This window comes from Centropristis striata, chromosome 23, assembly GCF_030273125.1.
Source record: "Centropristis striata isolate RG_2023a ecotype Rhode Island chromosome 23, C.striata_1.0, whole genome shotgun sequence".
Classification (NCBI taxonomy): Eukaryota; Metazoa; Chordata; class Actinopteri; order Perciformes; family Serranidae; genus Centropristis; species Centropristis striata.
The window spans coordinates 1,654,608-1,669,404 of record NC_081539.1 but is presented as its reverse complement, the minus strand read 5'-3'; the positions used below and the strand labels follow the sequence as shown (position 1 = coordinate 1,669,404).

Here is a 14,797-nt window from a genome sequence, read left to right as displayed (position 1 = left end):
AGAAGAAACATTTCAAGAAACATTTTCAACTTTCCGACGGTCCTTAAACGCATCATCGCTTCCAATAGTTTCCGTTGTAGAAAGTGACCAGAGGAAGCCTGAGATGTTTCCGAGGGTTCACTGAACCAGTTTGACTGACAGAAAGAGGAGTGTTTGTGTCTTGTCCTGGTATGAGGAGGAGTGGGCGGGCAGGAATGACTGTAGGACGACACACACACACACACACACACACACACACACACACACACACACACACACACACACACACACACAGACGGAAAACTGTTCCTCGTCGCAGCAATTTAAATAATTTATAATTTTGTTTTTGTGCTCATAGACACATGAACATTCATATAAGGCTTTAATATCAAAACAATGATTAAAAGACCCGTATGAACATTAATATTGTCACAGTTTGAATCTGGAAACATGATATTTCAAACATTGTCAAACTCTGGGAGATAAACAGGTTTTGTGCTGTGAATTGAACAGAAGTTTGGATCAGATGAACAGAAGCTGAGATGGTGGATCCAGATCCTGTACTGGGTCTGATCTGGTTCAGATCTGGTTCAGGTCACTAGACCACATACACACACACTGTAGGGAAATACAGAGGAGGCCTGAGGATGGAGAGAAGGAGAGAGAGAGAAAATAGAGGGAGAGAAAATAGAGAGAGAAATGGAGAGAGAGAAAATAGAGAGAAAAAAGAAAGAAAAGAGAGAACTATATATATACACACACACACACACACACACACATATATATAGAGAGAGAGAGAACTAAGAGATGATAAGAGAGAGACAGAAAATATATAATGGAGAGAGAAAATAGAGAGAGAGAAGAGAATAAGAGAGAGAGAGAAATTAGAGAGAATAAGAGAGAGAGAGAGAGAGAGGAGGAGGAATCCATGTAGCAGCATCCTCTTTGAAATGTGAAACACGAGACTCTCTACTCTGCTGAGAGAGAGAGAGAGAGAGAGAGAGAGAGAGAGAGAGAGAGAGAGAGAGAGAGAGAGAGAGAGAGAGAGAGAAGGAGGAACAAAGAGAAAAGGAGGAGACGAGCGTTGTTGTAGGCGATGGATGGAAAGAATGGTGTGATGGATTCTCTTCCTGGTTTGACAAAATCTGGAATGTTTTGTTGCCAAATTTAGAGTCTGAAAAACTGGAGATGCAGCAGAAACTAAAAACTAGAAACTAAAGTAGAAACTAAAAATTAAAAACTAAACTAGAAACTACAAACTAGAAACTAAACTAGAAACTAAAAATTAAAAACTAAAAAACTAGAAACTAAAAACTAGAAACTAGAAACTAGAAACTAAAAACTAGAAACTAAACTAGAAACTAGAAACAAGAAACTAAAAAACTAGAAACTAAAAACTAGAAACTAAACTAGAAACTAGAAACTAAACTAGAAACTAAAAAACTAGAAACTAAACAAGAAACTAAAAAACTAGAAACTAAAAACTAAAAACTAGATACTAGAAACTAAACTAGAAACTAGAAACTCTCTGCTCCAGTTGATGAGCTTGAGTCTAAGACCAGTTTGAGCCTGTTGTTGTGTTGAGGAGTGGCTCCACAGCGCCCCCCTGGTCACATGGAGGAACTACAGCCAGACTCACTGCTGGGGCTGGTACCATTTCCTTTTCTCTGATGCTCCCTCTCCTCCTTTTCTCCTCTTCTTTCCTCCCCCCACCTTGTCTCCTCTCCTCTACTATTTCCTTTCTCCTCCTTTCCTCTCCTTCTTTCCTTCCTTTCCTAGTTTCCTCCCTCTTTTTATTCGCTCTTCTATTTCTTTCCTCTCCTTCTTTCCTTCCTTTCCTTGTTTCTTCCCTTTTCTTTCCTCACTCCTCTCCTTGTTTCCTCTCCTCCTTTCCTCTCCTTCCTTTCCTTGTTTCTTCCCTTTTCTTTCTTCACTCCTCTCCTAGTTTCATTTCCTCCTCTCCTTCTTTTCTTACTTTCCTTGTTTCATCCCTTTCCTCTCTTCTCTCATCTTGTTTCCTCTCCCCTTTCCTCTCCTTCAGTTCCTTTCCTTGTCTCCTGTCCAGTGTGTCCTCACATCCTCTCCTCTTTCCTTTCTCCTCTCCTCTCCTTGTTTCCTTTCTTCTCTCCTCCTTGTTTCCTCTCCTCTTTCCTTTCTTCTCCCCTCCTTGTTTCCTCTCCTCTTTCCTTTCTCTTCTCCCATCCTTCTTCTCTCTCCTCCTGTCCTTTCCTTCCTTTCCTTTCCTTGTTTCTCCCCCTCTTTCCTCTTCATGTGTCCTCACCTTCTCCCCTCTTTTCCTTGTTTCCTCTCTCCTTCTTCCAATCCTTCTTCTCCTTTTTTGCTTCTTTTCTTCATCTTCATCTCCTCCTCCAGTGTCTCACCTCCTTGTTTCCTTTCCTCATTCTCTCCTCAACTTCTTGTCTGACCTCCTTGTTTCCTTTCCTTGACTCCTCTTCTCTTCTCCTTTTCTTTCTGTCTTTGTCTAAATTTAACTCTTGTGTTTTCTGTGTGTGTGTGTGTGTGTGTGTGTGTGTGTGTGTGTGTGTGTGTGTGTGTGTGTGCTGTTGAGTTGAGCAGCTGTTGGCGACTCTCACACACACACACACACACACACACACACACACACACACACGCAGCAGGATTGTGTCTCTGCTGACTCGGCGTGTTTCCTGCTCTCTGATTGGTCGGTTCACTTTGGGCCCAGAAGACTTTGCTCTCTGGTTGTCCCGCCCCCTCCTCCTCCTGCCCTGCCCTGATTGGCTGAGACACAGCTTCCTGTCAGCTGGTCTCAGATCTGCTGACTGTGTCAGGACCTCTTATGGGCGTCCAGCCGGCTGCCTGTTGACTCCTAATAATAGAAGATAACACCCACTCCTCACCTCCTCCCACCTCCTCCTCACCTCCCTCACCTCCTGATCTCTCCTTTCTTCTTCACCTCCTTTCCTCTCCTCTCTCCTTATTTCCTCTCCTCTTGAATATTTTCTTCTTTGTTCTATCTCTCCTCCAATGTGTCCTCACATCCTCTCCTTTCCTTCCCCCTTTCCTCCTCTCCTTCTTTTCCTTGTTTCCTCACTCCTCCTTTTTCCTCTCCTTTTTTTCTTTCATCTCTCCTTTCCTTGTTTCCTCTCCTCTGTCTTCTTCCTCTTCTTCCTCCTCCAGTGTGTCCTCTCTTGTTTCCTTTCCCCTCTCCTTTCCTTTCCTCTCTCCTTTCCTCTCTCCTTTCCATGTTTCCTCCCCCTCCTGTTTCCTTTCCTTGTTTCCTCCCCTCCCATCTCCTTTCCTTTCCTCTCTCCTTTCCTTGTTTCCTCCATCCTCCTGTTTCCTCTCCTTCCTTCCTTCCTTCCTTCTTCTCTCCTTTCCTTGTTTCCTCCCCCTCCTGTTTCCTCTCCTTGTTTCCTTTCCTCTCTCCTTATTTCCTCTCCTCTTCCTTCTTCCTCTTATCCCTCTTCCAGTGTGTCCTCTCATCTTTCCTTTCCTCTCTCCTTCCCTTGTTTCCTCTCCGTCTGTCCTTGAATTTGTTTCCTTTCCTTGTTTCATCCTTTCATTCCTTTCTTCTCTCCTTTCCTCATCTCCTCTCATCTTGCTTCTTTCCTTCTTTATCTTTTTTTCCTCCCCGATGCATCCTCACATCCTCTCCTTGTTTCCTTTCTTCTCTCCTTTCCTTGTTTCCTCTCCTCTTGTTTCTTTCTTCATCCTGACATTTTACACCTAAAATAAAAAATGATTTTTTAAAAAAAATTAAATATCACTATTTTAAACGGAGATTTTGGTTATTTTTGTGTCCGAAAAAAATCCAACAATAATAATAAAATAAAATGTAAATAAAACCGTGCATATTTCAGTTAAATCTAATATAAATAATTAAATAAAAAAAATAAAAAAAATAAATAAACAAAAATAATAACAAGTATAATTAAATCATAACTTGTGTTTGAACACTATAGGCTGATATAAATGATTCTGAAATAAGTCACATAAGTTATGAGAAGTTTTACTTTTGGTTCTCTGTTACTGACCTCTGACCTCTGACCCCTCGTCTCTGTCAGACATATGAAGATCCATGAGAAGGACCCGGCCAGCCTGCTCCCCGTCAGCCCCCCCTCCCCCACCAAACGGCGCCGCCCGTCGGTGAAGCGGCGGCACGGCCCGGAGGACGAGAACGGGGAGGAGCCGCCCAGCAAGAAGGTAGAAGCACCTGAACACACCTGAACACCTGGGGGTAAACTAGTCCTGGTCACTTTATTATGGGTGGGTGTTAATGTGTGTGTGTGTGTGTGTGTGTGTGTGTGTGTGTGTGGAGGTGGTGGAGGACGCGGCGGCGGCGGCGGACAGCGTGGCGGTGGTTCACGGCGGCGAGGAGGAGCTGCTGCCGTGTCCAATCTGCTTCAAGACCTGCAACTCTAGACTGGAGCTGGACGCACACATGGACACACACCCCGACACCGCACTCAGGTACACACACACACACACACACACACACACACACACACACACACACACACACAGCTCTGAAGCTAAAAGAGAGCGGTAGAAAGCGTTAGAGAGAGTTTAGGATGATCCTGCAGGCTGTTTGTTTCCTTCAGCAGGTGTCTCTTCTGTCACTTTGCCTCTGGTCGGGCTGTAAATGATGCTGCTAGTGCGACTTCAATAAATGTAAAAGATGCTTTTTTGTGTTATTTAATAAGCATCAGGCGACCTGAAGGCCTCCGTACTCAGAGAAGCACGATTTCTTTAAAAGATCGGCAAAAAAACCTCAGTTTATCGGAGAAAGAAACTTTAAAATCAGGCGTTATCGTCGGAAGTTGAAATCTCCGACGGTCCTTGAACGCATCATTGGGCACACAATTGTGATAAATGTGTCAAATTTACTTTATTCTACATGTTTCATTTAAAATATTGTAAACATGAAAATAGATTAACATGTTTAAAATAATAATAATAATTATAATACACTGAAAAAGTGAATAATATATATATTATATTATATAGGTACACACACACACATGGACACACACACACGAGGAGGAGGAAAAAAGGAAAGATGGAAAAAAAGTTTGAATGAAAGAAGGATGGAAAGATGGAGGGAAGGTAGGAAGGAATGAAAGAAGGGAGGAGAGAAAGAGAAGGAAGGAAGGAAGGAAGTAAGGGAAGAATGAAGGAAGGAATGATAAGATGGAATGGGAAAGAAGGAAGGATGGAAAATCAGTGAGGAGGTAAAGAAGTAGAGAAGGATGAATAGAAAGAAAATAAGGGAAATGAGAGAAACTAACCCTAACCCTAAGGAAGGGAAGAAGGAAAAGAAAGGAAGAAGGAAACGATGGAGGACTGGGATGTGAAGTTCGTCTGAAAAGAGAGAAAGAAAGGGAGAGATGGAGGGATGAGAGAGAGAGAGAGAGAGAGAAGCAGGCGGCGCTGAGCTCGTTACCGAGGAACGAAGGAATATTTAGCTGTAAATCCTCTAATCAGCCTGTAAGAGGATAGAGAGAGAGAGAGAGATGGAGGGGATGAGAGAGAGAGAGAGAGATGGAGGGATGAGAGAGAGAGAGAGAAAGAGAGAGAGAGAGAGATGGAGGGGATGAGAGAGAGAGAGAGAGAGAGAGATGGAGGGGATGAGAGAGAGATGGAGGGGAAGAGAGAGAGAAAGAGAGAGAGAGAGAGATGGAGGGGATGAGAGAGAGAGAGAGAGATGGAGGGGATGAGAGAGAGATGGAGGGGAAGAGAGAGAGAAAGAGAGAGAGAGAGAGATGGAGGGGATGAGAGAGAGAGAGAGAGAGAGATGGAGGGATGAGAGAGAGAAAGAGAGAGAGAGAGAGATGGAGGGGATGAGAGAGAGAGAGAGAGAGAGATGGAGGGATGAGAGAGAGAGAGAGAGAGAGATGGAGGGATGAGAGAGAGAGAGAGAGAGAGAGAGAGAGAGAGAGATGGAGGGATGAGAGAGAGAGAGAGAGAAAGAGAGAGAGAGAGATGGAGGGGATGAGAGAGAGAGATGGAGGAAAAGATGGAGGCCTGGAAATATTCCTTCAGCTTTGTTTATAAACAAACTCTTATTGAGATTAACAGACCATTATTTTGAAATCTGACTGACAGGAAGTTAGAGACAGACGAAAAAAAGACGAGTAAGACTAACAGAAGAAAGAGAAGAAGAAAGGAAAGAAGTGAGAGAAGGACATGAAAGAAGAGTAAAAATAAACAGATGAAGGGAGGAAAGAAAGAAAGAAAGGAAGGAATAGAGAGAAGGAAAAGAAAGAAAGGAAGATAATGAGGAGGATGAGAAGTAAATATAAACACACACACACACATACAGTCTGAGGGTAAATCTGTGGACCTGAGCCAACCTCTGTGGGATTAGCTGCACTCACACACCAGTGTGATGCTCATAAACACACACACACACACACACACACACCGGAGTGTGAAGAGGAGGAGGAGGGAGTTCAACAAGTGCTGCTCCACATATGGTCCCCACCATGTGTGTGTGTCCCCCCTCAAAAAAAATCCTCTGACTACGTGTCCGAGGGGATTACACACACACACACACACACACACACACACACAGTGGATGTGATAAGAGTGTGTGACTGTGGCAGACACTGAGCAGCTGTCCTCTCAGCGATTAACAAGAGCAGGACCAGCACTGCCACCAGGGGTTATCACACACACACACACACACACACACACACACACACACACACACCCCTAATTGTAACGTTAACCTTATAAAACCAAGTCTTTACCCTCGAACAGGCCTTTGAGGAACTGGCCAAAATGTCCCCACACTGTTTGCTAAAACTGTATTGTGGTCCTCACTATGTAGGAAGCACAAGTATACACACACACACATACACACATACACACACACACACACACACACTGCTAGAAGTGTGAACAACTCAGAAACTTCTTTTGTGCAGAATAAAACAGTTATAATGACAGAAATCACACACACACACACAGGAGGAAGGAAGGAAAAAGGAAAGAGGGAAGGAAGGCAGGAAGGAAAGAGGGAAGGAAGGAAGGAAGGAAACAGGAAAGAGAGAAGGAAGGAAAGAGAGAGGGAAGGAAGGAAGGAAGGAAGGAAAGTGAGGGTAGGAAGGAAGGAAGGAAGGAAAGAGAGGGTGAGAAGGAAGGAAGGAAGGAAGGAAGGAAGGAAGGAAGGAAGGAAAGAGAGAGGGAAGGAAAAAGGGAAGGAAGGAAGGGAGGGAGGGAGGAAAGAGAGAGACGGTAGGAAGGAAGGAAGGAAGGAAAGAGAGGGTGAGAAGGAAGGAAGGAAGGAAGGAAAGAGGGGGAAGGAAGGAAGGAAAAAGGAAAGAGGGAAGGAAGGAAAGAGAGAGGGATGGAAGGAAGGAAGGAAGGAAAGAGAGGGTGAGAAGGAAGGAAGGAAGGAAGGAAAGAGAGGGGGAAGGAAGGAAGGAAAAAGGGAAGGAAGGAAGGAAGGAAGGAAAGAAAGAAAGAGGGAAGGAAGGAAAGAAAGAGAGAAGGAAAGAAACAGCCTCTCCTGTCCTCTCCTCTCAGCTCTGTGTAAACAGGTGTGTTTACCTGTGATGTGTGTTTCAGGTGTGACCTGTGCTGCCTGTCGTTCCGGACTCACCGCGGTATGCTGCGTCACAACGCCGGCGTCCATAAGCTCCTCCCCCAGGACCCCAACGGGAGGCCCTTCATCCAGAACAACCCCTCCATCCCCACAGGCTTCAACGACCTCGCCTTCATAGACTTCTCCTGCAAGAAGTTCGCTCACATCGCTCAGGTACATTCACATACTTATATATATATATACTTATACTTATATATACATACTTATACTTATATATATATATATGGCTTACATAAATAAAGGGGACACGCCGGACAGAAGCATCACATTTTTTCCACATGCTCTCCATCACCATTGGTTTTAATTTTCAAGATTGTGCATTGGAGATGGCACCCATATAAAGTCTATGAGAACCGATATATCTTCCAAGCCACATAGAAGGTCAATCTTGGGGTCCAATTCTACATTTTCTGGGTCAAAGAATCATTTAAAGCTCTTGAGAATATCACTGGATGGTTATTATAATAGGTCTGTATTCTGAAAAATTGATAACATGCACTAAAGGTGCAAGGTGCTCATGCATGAAGGCTCACTGGAATTGCAAAGATCTTTGTGGTTGTAAATGTAATGAATGATAAAAGTGAAGCTAGTAAAGTTTAATTAAATGTATTTATGTTATCAATTTTTCAGAATACATGCACTGTATATGACCTATATTAATGTATGTCAGACCGCTTAGGAACTGAGTTGGAAATTAGGTTAATAATTGGCCAAAATGATCATATCTATTTGATCAAATAATCATCTAGTGATATTATCAAGAGCTTTAAATGATTCCTGGACCCAGAAAATGTAGATTTTGACCGTAAAATTGACCTTCTGAGTGGAAAAAAAGACACAAAATGACAGAAAAAAACTAAATTACTTAAAAAACAGACAAAATTACAAAAAAAAATACACAAAATTATTTAAAAATGACCCAAAAATACACAAATTACTAAAAAATACACAAAATTATTTTAAAAAGACACAAAATTGACCTTCTGAGTGGAGAAAAAGATTTAAAAAAATTACACAAAATGACCAAAAAAGACACAAAATTATTTTTAAAAAATACACAAAATTACAACAAAAAAAAAGACACAAAATGACAAAAAAAAAACACACAAAATTACTAAAAAAATAGCAAAAAATTATTTAAAAAAGACACAAAATTCACCTTCTGAGTGGTTTGGAAGATATATTGGTTCTCATAGATTTTATATGGGTGCCATCTCCGATTTACAATCTTGATGAAGTGGCTCCTACCAAAAATTGAAGCCTATGGTGACGGAGAGCAGGTGGAAAAGATGTGTATCTTTTGTCCGGCGTGTCCCCTTTATTCTAAAATCTGCTCCTAAGCCGTCTGACTGTATACGTCAGAGTCAGGATTGACTCCATCAGGTTCTCATGAGTTCCGTGTTCTCCTGCAGGTCTGGTGTGAGACAAACCTTCGCCGCTGCATCAGTAAGTTCCACCGCTTCGTCTGTGATTGCTGCGACAAGGCGTTCCCCCTCCGCTCGGCCCTGGACCTCCACAAAACCACCTCCCACCCCGAGAAACCCGCCACCGAGACACAGGAAGTGGAGGAGCAGGAGGAGGAGGAAGAGGAGGAGGAGGAGGAGGAGGCTGCAGAGAACGGCGTGGAGAACGGCGGTCTGCAGGCGGAGAAGGAAGTCCCGCCCTCGGAGCAGGCCGGCTTCCTGCAGGCTCTGGGCCTGCAGCACGTCTCCAAGGTGAGACGTGGGAACGTTTTTATTTGTTGTCATAGCAACTTTTAGTCTTCACACAGCAGGAATTTGCACCTTTGGTTGATTTAACAGTCACACAAACAATAGCAATAATAAAATTAATATATATATAAAAATAAAAAATAAATAAATAAAAAACCTTGGATATCTTGCATATGCACACATATATATATATATATATATATATATATATATATATATATATAAACAAACATATATATAAACAAACAATTAAAATAAAATAAATAAGTGTAAACAACAAACACAACAAAACTATGGCTGCATTATACAAACATTGAAGAAAACCAGCCCACCCTGGAGGCAGTATCAAAATGACCAAAAAAAGACACAAAATTACTAAAAAAAAGACACAAAATGACAGAAAAGACATAAAAATGACCAAAAAAGACACAGAATGACAGAAAAATAAATAAATTACTTGAAAAAGAAACAAAAAGACACATAATTACTAAAAAAGACACATTATTTAAGAAAAAGACACAAAATTATTTAAAAAAGACAAAAAATGACAGAAAAAACTAAATTACTAAAAAAGACACAAAATGACCAAAAACAGTAATTAAAGGGACCTTCCACACACAACACGGTAAAGTGCCATTCATATAAAACTCACATTAAACTTTCATATCAATGTGGGGGCCACAAAATATCATCACGAGGGCCACAATTGGCCCGCGGGCCGCAAGTTTGAAACCCATAAGAGTCTAAACTGTCCCTTCGTTCTCTTTAAGTCCTAAACCTTGTCAGGATATGAAGGATATCGGTAAATGTGCACCTTTTTGTACAGATGTGGGATCTTTTGACCTTTGAATGTCTCTCAGGTGGACGATGAGATCCACACACAACACATCTAGACACAAAATGACAAAAAAAAGACACAAAATTAGTAAAAAGACACAAAATGACCAAAAAAGACACAAAATTACAAAAAAAGACTCAAAATGACCAAAGAAAGACGCAAAATGGCGCAAAATGACACAAAAAGACACAAAAAGATGCAAAAAGACGCAAAATGACACAAAAAGACGCAAAATTACGCAAAATGACCCAAAAAACACACAAAATGACCAAAGAAACACGCAAAATGGCGCAAAATGACACAAAAAGACACAAAAAGACGCAAAAAGACGCAAAATGACACAAAAAGACGCAAAAAGACGCAAAATTACGCAAAATGACCCAAAAAACACACAAAATGACCAAAGAAAGACGCAAAATGGCGCAAAATGACACAAAAAGACGCAACATGACACAAAAAGACGCAAAATGACCCCAAAAAGACACAAAATGACACAAAAAAGACACAAAAAGACGCAAAATGACACAAAAAGACAGAAAAATGACACAAAAGACACAAAATGACCAAAAAAGACACAAAATGACCAAAAAAGAAACAAAATGGCCAAAGAAAGACGCAAAATGGCGCAAAATGACACAAAAAGACACAAAAAGACGCAAAATGACACAAAAAGACGCAAAAAGAAGCAAAATGACCCCAAAAAGACACAAAATGACACAAAAAAGACACAAAAAGACGCAAAATGACACAAAAAGACACAAAAAGGCACAAAAAGACGAATAATGACACAAAAAAGACACAAAATGACCCCATGCTCTAAACTGTCCCTTCGTTCTCTTTAAGTCCTAAACCTTGTCAGGATATGAAGGATATCGGTAAATGTGCAGCTTTTTGTAAAGCCGTGTGATCTTGTGATCTTGTGATCTTGTGATCTTGTGGTCTTGTGGTCCTCTGACCTGTGAATGTGTCCGTCTCTCTCAGGTGAAGTCCGGTCCCTCAGACGATGAGATCCACCAGGCTCACCTGGACAGCATCAAGGTGATCCACGTGGAGCCGCCCTCCTCCAGCCTGCCCCAGGAGCCGGCCTCCGCCTACCTGTCTGGGGGTCTGGGTCTGGCCCTGGGGCTGGGGGTGGGGGGCCTGGCGGCCCTCAGCATCCCTCTGCTGGAGGCGTCGGGGGGCCCGGGGCTGCAGGGCCTGTCCCAGAGGGACGCCCTCAGCCTGCTGTCCCTGCAGCCCTTCCAGACCGGCTTCCTGCTGCAGCCCGACGGGGGCGCCGCCACCGCCAGCGCCGCCTCCTCCGCCGTCAAACCCGGGGAGGCGGGCGGCGCCGGGCTCATGGAGCTGGCCGACATCCAGCAGATCCTCAAGGTGGCGAGCGCGGCGCCCAATCAGATGGGACTGACGCTCCCGCCTCTGGCCAAAGCTCCAGGGTTCACCGGGGGGCAAGGTGAGGCGCTCTCCTGTCCGCCAATAGAATCGATCGGTCCACCGATAGATCGATCGATTAGGGTCTGGAAGGCTTTTTCAGTGTCTTATTTTAGTCTTTTTGTCTTTTTTTTTTAGTCTTATTTTGTCTTTTTTTAGTCATTTTGTCTTTTTTAGTCATTTTGTGTCTTTTTTTGGTTATTTTGTGTCTTTTTGTCTCATTTTTTGTCATTTTGGTTCTTCTGTGTTTTTTTTTTGGTCATTCTGTCTTCTCATTTTGTGTCTTTTTTGGTCATTTTGTGTCTTTTTGTCATTTTATGTCTTTTTTTTATCTTCTTGTGTCTTTTTTGGTCATTTTGTGTCTTTTTTTGTCATTTTATGTCTTTTTTTTTATCGTTTTGTGTCTTTTTTGGTCATTTTGTGTCTTTTTTTAGTCATGTCGTGTCTTTTTTTGGTGATGATTTCAAAGTTCTGGAAAAGTGCCATGTTGCACTGCAACACTACCACATGTATTCTGATGCATTTCATTGGCCAAGAGACCGAAAATAGGTGGAAAAAACCACAAATACAAAACGATTTATCTGTATCTAATGGTAGAAATGCGGTAATGCTTTCCCGCCTTAAATGGGTTAACCAAATAATAAGAAAAATAACAAAATAACACTGAAATAAGATTTCTGTTTAACTTTTGCAGAGGAAAGTAACGCTGATTTCCTTGTTTCCTCCTTCAGGAGTCCAGAGCCAGAAGGCGATGCCTCCGCTGAAGCCCAAACCTCCCATCACGCCTCGCTCCAGCCTCACCGCCACCACCCCGCCCCCCCTCCAGAGCTCCCAGCAGGCCTCACTGGGCTGCATCAGCCCCAGCCTGCCTCCCCCCGCCCCCTCCCTCTTCAAAACGCCTTCCTCTTCGTCCTCCTCCTCGTCCTCGTCCTCCTCGGCCGGGACGGGAGGGCAGCTGGACGCGGAGTGCATGGGCGACGCCCACACGCCTTTGTCTGATTCGCCGCCGGCCGCTACCACGGCGGTACACGAGGAGGCGGGGCTTAGCGGGAGGAAGCCGGGAACCAAAGGGGGGAACAACGCCAACGCCGGCTCGGCCAAAGGCTCGTTCCCGTGCCGATTCTGCGACCAGGTGTTCTCCTTCTCCGGCGTCCTGCAGGCCCACATGCGCTTCCACCTCGGCATCCTCCCCCACCAGTGCAACATCTGCGACTACGTGGCGCCGGACAAAGCCACGCTGATCCGACACCTGCGGACGCACAGCGGCGAGCGGCCCTACGTCTGCCGCGTCTGCCACTACCCGTTCACCGTCAAGGCCAACTGCGAGCGCCACCTCAGGAAGAAGCACGGCAAGACCTCGAGGAAGGACATCGAGAAAAACATCAAGTACGTCACCTCCACCGCCACCGCCAACCTCGCTGCCGCCATCACCGCTTCCACCACCACCACCACCACCCAGGACACGGAGACGGGCTGCACCGGGGCGGAGACCACGTGCCGGTTCTGCGGCGAGGACCTGAAGACTTACCGGGCGCTGCAGATCCACCTGCGCACGCACAACGGCTGCCAGAGGAAGCCGTTCGAGTGCCGGCGCTGCGGCGCCGCCTTCCTGGCCAAACGCAACTGCATCCACCACCTGCTGAAGCAGCACCCCGAGGTGCAGGAGAGGGAGATCGAACAGCACATCGCCACGCTCCTCCCCGCCGGGTCGCCCGGCGCCACCGTGGCCACCGTGGCCTCGGCCCGAGCCGCTCCGCTGTCCCAGATGGCGCTGAACGGGATCGGCCAGCCTCCGATGCCGGCGCTCCAGGCGGTGAAGGTGGAGGAGCTGCCCAACATGGTTTATCCTGCAGAACTGGACCAGCCGCTGGACTTCTCCGCCAAGAGTCGCGGCTCCGGCAGCCAGGCGGGTTCTCCTGGGGTCAAACTGGAGAGCGTGTCCCCGAGCTTCGACTGCTCCGCCCTGGACCAGCCCATCGACCTCTCCATCCCCAGCAAGAGGCAGCGGAGGGAGATCAAGACGGAGCAGGGCGGCGGCGGCGGCGGCGGCGTGGTGGAGCAGCAGCCTCTCGCTCCGTCCAAGGAGGAGAAGGCGGCGAGCGCCCTGCCTCCGCTGCACCCTCACCCCCAGCTCGGCTGCTACCAGCTCCCGCCTGGCTCCACCCCTCCCCCGGCCTCCCTCCCCAGCTCCTCCCGAGCCCAGCGCCTCAAACCGCTGCTCCCCAAACCCTCCTCCTCCTGCTCCTCCTCCTCGCCCTCCTCCGCCCTGAAGGAGCTTCCTCCTCTGGCCTCCATCGCTCAGATCATCCACTCCGTCTCCGGAGCTCCCGACCTGCTGAAGAGAGAAGTTGCCGCTGTCGCGCTGGACGTCAAACCGCCGCCGCCGGCTGCCGCCACCTCCTCTCAGGCCGACACCGCCGCAGATGCCCCGGGGCCCGCCGCCGCCGCCGCCGTCGTCCTGGAGACGCACAGTGAGGACACGCCTGAGGGATCCTCCAGGTACATGAGCTCCTCTTTAGCCCATTTAGGCCTAAAACGCCTGGAAGACATGCCTGTAAAACCTCTGGGCGATTTTAAAATAAGCCCCTAAAAGTTTATTTTTAGTAATTTTATGGCATTTTTTGGTAATTTTGTGTCTTTTTTTGGTAATTTTGTGCCTTTTTGGTAATTTTGTGCCTTTCTTGTCATTTTGTGTCTTTTTTTTGGTCATTTTGTGTCTTTTTTTAGTCTTTTTTGATAATTTTGTGTCTTTTTCTGGTCATTTTGTGTCTTTTTTTTGGTGATGATTTCAAAGTTCTGGAAAAGTCCCATGTTGCATTGCGACACTCCCACATGTATTCTGATGCATTTCATTGGCCAAGAGACAGAAAATAGGTGGAAAAAACCTACAAATACTACAAAACGACTTATCCGCTTTCCCGGTTTTGATGGTACAAATGCGGTAATGCTTTCCCGGCTTAAATGGGTGAAACAAATAATAAGACAAATAACAAAATGACACTGAAATAAGGTTTCTGTTTAACTTCTGCGCAGGAAAGTAACACTGATTTTGCCTCTTTTTTTAATATTCTGATATTAGTTTTGGGTAGAAAATGAGTTGATAGTTTGAGCTGATTTGTCACAGAATTCTGGGGATTTTTGATAAGCACTTTTTTTTACTGTTGAGCCACATTTTAAATAAATAGCAGGTTAATCTTCTTCATTGTGTTATTTCCGTGTTTGTACCAATAATGTCTGGTCAAGACCTCT

The 14,797-nt window shown here is 45.1% G+C and overlaps 1 protein-coding gene across 1 annotated transcript in view; it reads left to right on the top strand.

Annotated features, from left to right (window-relative positions):
• The window catches only part of rreb1a (ras responsive element binding protein 1a), a 33,348-nt gene that overhangs the window by 5,707 nt on the left and 12,844 nt on the right, over positions 1–14,797 (top strand). The window contains exons 6-11 of the mRNA XM_059326655.1: positions 4,026–4,164; positions 4,280–4,431; positions 7,534–7,723; positions 8,983–9,285; positions 11,102–11,570; positions 12,280–14,047. Of these exons, the coding sequence (XP_059182638.1) occupies positions 4,026–4,164; positions 4,280–4,431; positions 7,534–7,723; positions 8,983–9,285; positions 11,102–11,570; positions 12,280–14,047 (3,021 nt within the window). The remainder of the gene's footprint in view (positions 1–4,025; positions 4,165–4,279; positions 4,432–7,533; positions 7,724–8,982; positions 9,286–11,101; positions 11,571–12,279; positions 14,048–14,797) is intronic.